Source organism: Gossypium hirsutum, chromosome A07, assembly GCF_007990345.1.
Source record: "Gossypium hirsutum isolate 1008001.06 chromosome A07, Gossypium_hirsutum_v2.1, whole genome shotgun sequence".
NCBI lineage: Eukaryota > Viridiplantae > Streptophyta > Magnoliopsida > Malvales > Malvaceae > Gossypium > Gossypium hirsutum.
In genome coordinates, this window is record NC_053430.1 from 23,675,585 (window position 1) to 23,685,158 (window position 9,574).

Genomic DNA, 9,574 nt, shown 5'->3' on the forward strand with positions numbered 1-9,574 from the left:
TGAAGTCAGGTCTAGCTCAGCCATTTAATCCATTAGATAGACATCATCCTATCAGCTGTAATTGCCTGAATATCCTTCACATCTCTCTTTCAGATTACTCAATTGTTTTTAAATATTTATTGGATTCCTTATTTATGAATATTTAAAATTTTTTGGTTAACGAATGTCATCATCTTAAAAATAATTCGACTCAAAAAATTGAATTTTTTTAATTCGATTAAAAATCTATTTTTAAAAATATTAATTAAAGATACATGGAAATTAGAAAAATAAGGTACCAAAGAATTATATATTGTTAAGGTTAGCTAAGTAAACTTGTTCATAATGAAAATATCCCAAACCAAATGTAAAACGGGGAATATGGGTCACGAGACAATTGATTATTTAACAAAATGACAAACAGAACAGCAAAAGAAAGCAGCGATCAAATCTGCCTGCCCTTCAAACTAGCCGTATAAAAGGAGATCACGGGCTTAGAAATTGTCAAGTCACTCTCTCTCTCCTATCCTATCCCATGCAAAAAGAGAAATACTAATGTTCAAACCTGCAAGCACCGCCATCTTCTTCTTCTTCTTCAGCTGCCATGGCGGTCCAATCAAAACTATTGTGGTCCTAGTGATGGAGAATCGCTCGTTCGATCACATGCTAGGATGGATGAAGAAAATCAACCCTGAAATCAACGGTGTTGATGGAACTGAATGGAACCCTTTGTCTACCACTGATCCTAACTCCAAAAAGTTGTTCTTCCAGAACCAAGCTCAGTTCGTGGATCCAGATCCTGGTCACTCTTTCCAAGCCATAAGGGAGCAGATTTTCGGCTCTAATGACACCTCCACCAATCCTCCTCCCATGAATGGCTTCGCCCAACAAGCTTACTCCATGGACCCATCTACCACTATGTCTCAGAACGTCATGAATGGATTTGACCCTGAAATGGTCCCCGTTTACAAGTCTCTTGTCTCAGAATTTGCTGTCTTTGATCGGTAATTCCTCTTCCGTTTTGCTTTATGTATTTTGAAATGAGTTCAGATTCCAAAACATGGAATTGAACTTGGTTCTATTCACTAGGTGGTTCGCCTCCGTACCGTCATCCACACAACCGAATCGTCTGTACGTCCACTCGGCGACGTCGGCGGGGGCGACGAGCAACATTCCGGCACTCCTGGTAAAGGGTTATCCCCAAAGGACGATCTTCGAGAACCTGGACGCCGCCGGAATATCCTGGGGAATATACTACCAGAACATCCCAGCTACATTGTTCTACAAAAACCTCAGGAAACTCAAATACTTATTTAGATTCCGTCCGTACGGTGTGACATTCAAAAAACACGCGCAAGAAGGGAAGCTGCCGGGCTACGTTGTGGTGGAGCAGCGGTACATGGACACTAAGCTGGAGCCCGCCAACGATGACCATCCGTCGCACGATGTGTATCAAGGGCAGATGTTTGTGAAGGAGGTGTACGAGACATTGAGGGCTAGCCCGCAGTGGAACCAAACTTTGTTGATCATCACATATGATGAACATGGTGGGTTTTATGATCATGTGGCTACGCCCGTCACTGGAGTGCCCAGCCCTGATGGCATTGTGGGTCCCGAACCATTTTTCTTTCATTTCGACAGATTGGGGGTTAGGGTTCCGACCATCATGGTCTCTTCTTGGATTGATAAGGGCACTGGTATGTTCAATTTAATCAAATATTTGTTCACTCTTTGGCTTTCCTTATTTATAACTATTAAGATTTAGCTTTAAAATAAATTTGGCGGATGATAAATCATATATATTTTTTATTTTTAACATTTTTAATTGTATATATTAAAAATGAATTATAATTAAATTGTATTTTAAAAAAATAGGAGCATTTGAATTGACATATATGAGACAAACAAAAAAATTCTTATTTTTTATTTATTAACAAAAAATATTAGATTATCTTTTTGACGATACCTGTGATCTATATAGTTATGTTGAATATCTATTTTTCACTGTATATGACATTTATTAGGTTAAAATATGACTTAGGTCATTGTATTTTTCATAAATTTGTAATTTAATCCTTAGATTTTTATTTTTAGGAATTTATTCTTACTTCTCATATTTCAAAATTAAAGTTTATTGTTAATATTGCTATTTTTCTGTAAAATTGATTAGTGTGACATTTTAAAAATAAAAACTTACTTCATAGCAAAATAACTAAAAAATATCTTGTAATGAATTTAAATTTTTAAAAATAATTTAATAATATTAACAATTGGACTTAAATTTTAAAATTTAAAAAAAAACTAAATTTTTAGAAATAAAAGCATTGAGACTAAATTCTAAATTAAAAAAATAGTTACATATTTTAACCTATTTACAAACTAAAATGCTATCAATTATTGGATAAAAAAGAAAAAAAGAAAACTAAGATTTCTGTTTCTGTAGGAGGAAAAAGGAAAGCTGCCTGCCACCTATATTTCACACTGACTTTTAATAGAGAGAGAAATAATGTACTGAGGGGGATTGGAAGCCTAAATGAGAAGTTGACCTATAGTTATTTATTATTGTTATTATGTTAAAGGTATTTTTAGATATAAATTATTGATGTGTTAGTAAATTGTATTATATAAAATTTAACAATTTCATACATTTTTACGGTGTCTATATATATATATTTGGAGGCCCGGGGGCTACAATCGATTCTGTTTTCATCATCGTCAAAACAGAAAGTGAAACTTTTATTTAATGGAGAAGCAAAGGTATGGTGTTGGTATCCAACCGAAAAGGTAGTGAGGCAAAAATATATGAGCTTATTTTGTACCTTTTCTTAACCACATTGTGTGCTTAGGAAAACAAAAATTGGTTGGTTAAGATGATGTTGTGGTAGGTTTAAATGCATGTTTAGAAAAGTTTGCTATATGGGTGAAAAATTGGTTTGCTGATTGGAGAAAACTCTAAAAGACTAATCCCACACGGAAAGGCCTGAAAAGGTCCTAACAAATTGGCATTTTTTTTTTTGGGTTGGTTTGAGTGTGATTGGGAAATAATAGAAGATGTTACAGAGGTGTTATGGTTTGATGATGATGCAGTTGTTCATGGGGCAAATGGAAGGCCATTTCCCACATCGGAATTCGAGCATTCCTCCATTCCGGCAACAGTAAAGTTGTTGTTCAACCTTACCTCTCCATTCCTCACCAAGAGGGACGAATGGGCTGCCACTTTTGAGTCCATTCTCCGAACTCGGTCTGACCCCAGAACTGATTGTCCAGGTTGGTTGCCTCCACCTTCAATTTTCATCTTTTCTCGATGTTTCAATCCGGTATATATCAAATAATAAATTAGATTTCATCCTCTACCACACACACTTTAATACATTTATTTTTCATTAAATTTTTATCTATTCTTCTAATTTTAATATTTATATAACAATTAAGAATTTTCTGATCACTCTAAATGCCCAGGACTCTTCCTTATCACTTTTAGGTCATCCTCGTTGGTCTCTTCTTATTTCATATCATCTCCAAATACCTCATCCTCATATTTACTAGATCCACACCTAAATTATCTTCATTTACGCCAATTATTATTGGACCACCTACATTTGATGCATCACTTCCATAATCATTCCATTAGGTAGCACACTACTATTCGGTTGACTTATCTTTAACGCACTTTCCACATTAGTAATATCGTTACGCTACGTTTTCTAATGTAATACTATGGGAAAAAATATAATTTCTGTAAGATAAAAAAAATCATAATTTATTACTGATTTATGTAGCAAGATATATGAAAAAAATAATATTTCTACTAAAAGTACAAGTAATGTATTTTTATTTCTTCTAGTATTTGGTGTCATACCAACTTTTTACCAAAAAAAAATATATTTTTATAAAATAATAAGTGGCGACCATCCATTTAAATTATATGTATATATTCTTTTTACCACATATTATATGAAATAATAATATAGTAACTTCTGTGATTAAGATTGGTGTAAACAAATGACTTATAAGGTTCTATTAATAATTTAATTTAAATAAAATTATTTTTACATTAACCTAATCTTTCTTTTCTTCACCTTTTATTTTTATTTAAAAGACTATTGTTCATGAAATTGTTTAAGTTATTTTTACTGCTCCATTTTTTTCCTTTCTAGTTTTTACACTCTCTTTTACATATTTATATAAATAATTATTATTAGTTTCACCCTATTGTGCCATGGGACTAAGTCTTAATCTCATCAACAAAGTGGTGAGTATATGTATGTAGTTGTTGTGAGTTGTGACACGTGGAAGTGCTGAAAATAGTAAATGAACATTGAACAGAGACACTGCCAACGCCGGCGAGGATAAGGAGAGGTGAGGCAAATGAAGAGGCGAAGCCGAGCGAGTTCCAGCAAGAGCTGGTGCAGCTGGCGGCGGTGCTGAAGGGGGATTATATCCTCACAAGTTACCCGGAAAGGATTGGGAAGGAAATGAGCGTCAAGGAAGGTAAAGAGTACATGGAAGATGCAGTCAAACGATTCTTCGAGGCTGGCCATTTTGCTAAGAAAATGGGAGTCGACGGCGAACACATTGTTCAAATGAAGCCTTCCCTAACTACTCGTTCATCAAAACCTTCATCTCAACATCCATAAAACCTGTTTTTACATTTTTTTTTACGTTTATATGGGGAATGTGGAAAATATGTAGCAATCTTATTTATATTTTAGTATATAGGAAAAGAGAAAATATTTTGAGTTAATTTATATTTATATGAATGAGCTTTGGTCGTGTTTCCCTTGGTGAGATTTCTTCTTTTCTTTTTAAATTTAAATAAAGGATATTTTAATTTCCCTTGGTGAAAATGATGGAAAACTACAAGTAATTTCTTCACTTTAAATTTCAAGGAATAATTGATGTTAAATAAAATTTAAATTAAGATGTGTTATGTGTAAAAATATTAAAATTAAGATTATCTTAAAAATTTTAATTTTTAAACTCTAATAAAATATCATCGCTACTTTTTTTAATTAAATTATATAAAAGTAAATAATTAAAAGTTTGAAAAAAACACAAAACTTGATACTTATCTAATTTTATCGCAAAAAGAATCATAAGTAGGCATGACAATTACACACATGATACAAGGTTGGGAATGTATCACCAAAATAAAAAACTGGGTTGAAAAGGAATTAATATATATATATTAAAAAGGGGTTGGTCAAGCACCAAAACGAGCTAATAAGTTACTGAAACTTGGAGTTCAACCTACTTTATTAGTTGGAGATAATTTGTCAATCTTGCATCCATATGCGCAGTTTCATGAAGAATACTACAAAAAGGCCTTAGGTATTTATTGTTCTACTGTTAGCGGTTTGGTAGTTGATGATTTGTCCGGCGGTCGAGAGTCATATAGCTAGATGGAGGTTGGAGAAGCCCTAAGAGCGTAGGAGCTTTGTATGATATTCTAAGAGTGAAGCCTCGTGTTAAGAAAGAGAGTTCCCCATTTCTGGATCAAAAAAAGGGGCTTTATAACTTAGGTGTAGAATGTATTCACGAAGTCTCTACATTGTAGGTGAAGTGTTTGTTGATAAAGTATTTTTGAGGTAGAGATATTTTTATTTATAAGATAATTTATACACAATTATGCTAGTAAAATTGGGAGATTTTTTTGGGAATTTTATCTACAATTTAATTGATTTTACAAAATGTTAGGATTTTAACCCGATTAAGTAACGAACAAGAAAATAGCAGAATAAATTGAGAAATTGAACACACAAATTTAACGTGGAAAAACCCTTCCAAAGAGGATAAAAAACCACGGGCAAAGATAATTTTACTATAATGGCAAAAGAACGAAGAGTATAAAAGATTGAGATAAAAACTAAACTCCGAAAACCTGAAAACAAAGAACCCACAAAACGTAAACACAAAATTCTCTAAATGTGTTATAAGTTCTAATCTTTAATGGGTGTGTTTTCTAAGGTTGTAAAAGAGCCTATTTATAGGTTAAATTCATATATCAAATAATAATAAAATAATCTAAATTAATCAGTGTTTGATTGAAACAAGTAAACAGAGTTTAACTGAAAGATTATTTTTCAAATTTGACTGAAAATAGGAGTCATATTTAACAAATCTCCACCTTGACTCATATTTCCACAACACCATTTTTGCCAAGGCCCGCCACGAGCCTATCTTGAACTATGCAGGGAATTAATTGAGTCGAATTTGTGCTTAGAAACTGGAAGACTTCTAGCCTTCGACTTGTACACTGCCAAATCAAAACTAACTCGGGTCTGATTTTCACGAACACAGTGCCCTAACTTTTCAAAACCTGCATCTAAAAGAGAACCTCTCTTCAACGAAACAGTCATACCTTTTTCCCTCCTATGACCAAGTTGCCTCCGCTCCAAACAAGTTGACTTCAACTCCGTAATGGACGAGGGACATTCGATTTCACCGGTCACTATATAACCTTCCAGAATATAAAGACTGTCGGTTCTTTTACCTTTTAACAAAATGAGAGCTCCACGAGATACTTTAATACCGCTTGACTCCATGTTGATTTTACATCCTTTTAAGTCTAATATACTTAAGGAGATGAGATTCTTTCGTAAATCAGGTACATATCTGACATCTGAGAGTGTCCTAATCGTCCCATTGTGCATCTTAATTTAACAGTACCAATACCAATTACCTTACTAGATGAATAATTTCCCATGCGCACAACTCCACCTTCAATCGAACTGTATGTGGAGAACCATTCTCTATTGGGACACATGTGGAAAGAACATCCTGAATCTAGGATCCACTCGGACGTGAGCTTGGTGTTATTACTTGTTGACACTAACAAGAAATCATCTCCATTTTCATCGGCCAAATTAGCACCAGCTACATCTTCCTCGTTACTCTCAGCAGCTTTTTTATTTCGCAGTTTATAACAATTTGCTTTGACATGATCTAACTTTTTACAATAGCGACACCTTTTATCTCGTTTCTTTGATGCTACCAAAACGAAAGCTTGCCTATCTGTCTTGCTATCCAAATGAAGCTCATTGTCGAGTTTGTCTCTACTCAATAAATGACCCTTCTCATCTTCAAACGAGAGTTTGTCTCTGCCATAAATCAGGGTCTCCCTGAAAGACTTGTATGAAGGGGGTAAAGAGCACAATAATAGCATAGCCTGATCTTCATCGTCAATATGAACCTTAACATTCTTTAAATCATTTAAAAAAGTAATGAATTGACTGATGTGATCTCTAAGAAGCTCACCTTCATTAATGTGAAACGTAAATAGACGTTGTTTCAACACTAAACGGTTAGCCAGAGACTTAGTCGCATAAAGAGTTTCTAACCTTTTCCACAAGGCAGATGAGGTCTTCTCCATCAATACCTCCTGCAATACCGTATTCGTGAGGCACAACTGGATTGCAGATAAAGCCTTTTCATCAAGCTCTTCCCATTCTGTTTTATTTAGATTCTCAGGCATTTTCCCGATAACAACCTTTTTCAAGCCTGATTGAACTAGAATTGCCATCATCTGAACTTGCCACAGATTGAAATTTGTCTCACCATCGAACTTATCAATTTCAAACCTTATTGTTGCCATCTCTGAACGGGCTGATATATGAAAATTGAACTAGCTTTGATACCACTTGTTATGATTTCGACCCGATTAAGCAACGAACAAGAAAATAGCAGAATAAATTGAGAAATTGAACACACAAATTTAACGTGGAAAAACCCCTTCAAAGAGGATAAAAAACCACAGGCAAAGATAATTTTACTATAATGGCAAAAGAACGAAGAGTATAAAAGATGGAGATAAAAACTAAACTCCGAAAACCCGAAAACAAAGAACCTATGAAACGTAAACACAAAATTCTCTAAATGTGTTATGAGTTCTAATCTTTAATGGGTGCATTTTCTAAGGTTGTAAAAGAGCCTATTTATAGGTTAAATTCATAGATCAAATAATAAAAAAATAATCTAAACTAATCAGTGTTTGATTGAAACAAGTAAACAGAGTTTAACTGAAAGATTATTTTTCAAATTTGACTGAAAATAGGAGTCATATTTAACACAAAACATGAAAAGATAATTTATAGAATCTAAGGTGATATTATTCTTAATTCATTGCTTTTAAGTAGTGGTGTGTTGTATGAGCGCATGAGGTTCTAAGAATAGAGTTCACATTTAAAGTAGTGAAAGGTGCTTGAGAAGGTAATACGTTTGAAAAGGTGAAAGATGCCTGAGAAAGGTTGTTGGATGAAAAGGCTCTGTGCCTGGAGAGATAAAGAATGCTTGAAAAGACCAATTGAGAATCTAGTTAAATTCGAGGATTTTATCATTTTGTGGTGCCAAAAAAGGCATGGTTTATCTTTTTGTACCTCTATAAGCTTATGACATATGTCCGTAACTTTTAAAACATATTAACTATAAAATTCTTTTCTATTAACCTTAAAAAGCTTAAGGATGTTGTTTACCCTTTCTTGGTGAGGAATGTTATGCAAACCTTCTATTATGTTACACAAGCTTGGCAAACTACATGAAAATATTTATTTCATGCTTTTGGTAAGTGAGATATACTTATACTCGTCCTTGCAAAATTGGAAAATAATGTCAGTATCTTACCAAAATAATCAAATTGGGGTTTCACCTGTTCCTACACTACTTCATATCATCCTTGGTGAGCTGCCATGCTCCCGCTTTCCCTTGGTAAGTATATCACAATTATCCATCTTGAGGAGGAATACTAACCTTTACAAGATTGGAGGGGTAAGTGTTAGTATTTCTTAGAATGTAATAAGGATATAATGAAAACTTCCTAGTTTTGAGTAGACCAAGTTGGTTTTCATTAAACAAGTTTAGTCTTAACAAAATAATGTCAGTAATTATATCACTATGTGTTAACGTAACATTGAAGTATTGATATAGATAGATAAACCTTACCATCCATCTTGCAAATTGTGCTTGCACCTTTAAAATGATTTCAAACTTGTTTGATTTCTATGGATGATTGCAGTGTCAGATGAACTTCAGTTACATATAACATTTGTTGCTAATTTTTTTTACTGGTCAACAATCCAAAAATTATAGTCTAAAAATGTCATGCTAAGTCCCTGAAATGATTACGCAAATCATGAAATTTAAAACCTAAAAACAAAAGGGAACAAACTCTTTTATTACCAGTACTATGAAGTTTGAAAGCGAACCAAGACACCATTAACAAAACCCTTTTAGAAAAAGTTCATTCAAGTCCTACGGTTTAATGCTTTTAATGATGTAGAGTTGCTAACTATGTATCGAAAAGAATTCACCAAATGAAAAGTATTTGGAGTAATATTCTATCTTGAGCAAATGAGTTTGCACAAGGTGATTAACAATTTAAAAAATCCTAAGAGACTTCACCTTAATACAAAGTTTCCATGGTCTTGATTGAAAAAGAAGCCACTGTTAGGATCTAGTGCCTTTAGTGTAGTATTTTCATCTATATGTACTTGTATTTTTTGAACAAATTGATTTAATAAAATATGTAAAAATGAGGGGGTAGTTGCTTCGCAAACAGAAACTGTGGTTGAAGTAGTGCTTGGAATTGTGGCCATAGTTT

General features: G+C 33.5%; 1 protein-coding gene across 1 annotated transcript; it reads left to right on the forward strand.

The window, feature by feature from the left end:
- The first annotated feature begins 322 nt into the window (after positions 1-322).
- On the forward strand, positions 323-4,767 carry LOC107953170 (non-specific phospholipase C2). Its single transcript, XM_016888409.2, has 4 exons — positions 323-983; positions 1,069-1,676; positions 3,067-3,246; positions 4,306-4,767. The coding sequence occupies exons 1-4, from the start codon at positions 535-537 to the stop codon at positions 4,614-4,616; spliced, it is 1,548 nt and encodes a 515-aa protein (XP_016743898.2). The 5' UTR covers positions 323-534; the 3' UTR covers positions 4,617-4,767.
- Positions 4,768-9,574: the final 4,807 nt, after the last annotated feature.

Coding starts and splice junctions, on each gene's coding strand:
- LOC107953170 (XM_016888409.2), top strand. CDS start 535: ATGTTCAAACCTGCAAGCACCGCCATCTTCTTCTTCTTCTTCAGCTGC. Junction 984..1,068: donor GAATTTGCTGTCTTTGATCG/GTAATTCCTCTT, acceptor TCTATTCACTAG/GTGGTTCGCCTCCGTACCGT. Junction 3,247..4,305: donor CCCCAGAACTGATTGTCCAG/GTTGGTTGCCTC, acceptor AACATTGAACAG/AGACACTGCCAACGCCGGCG.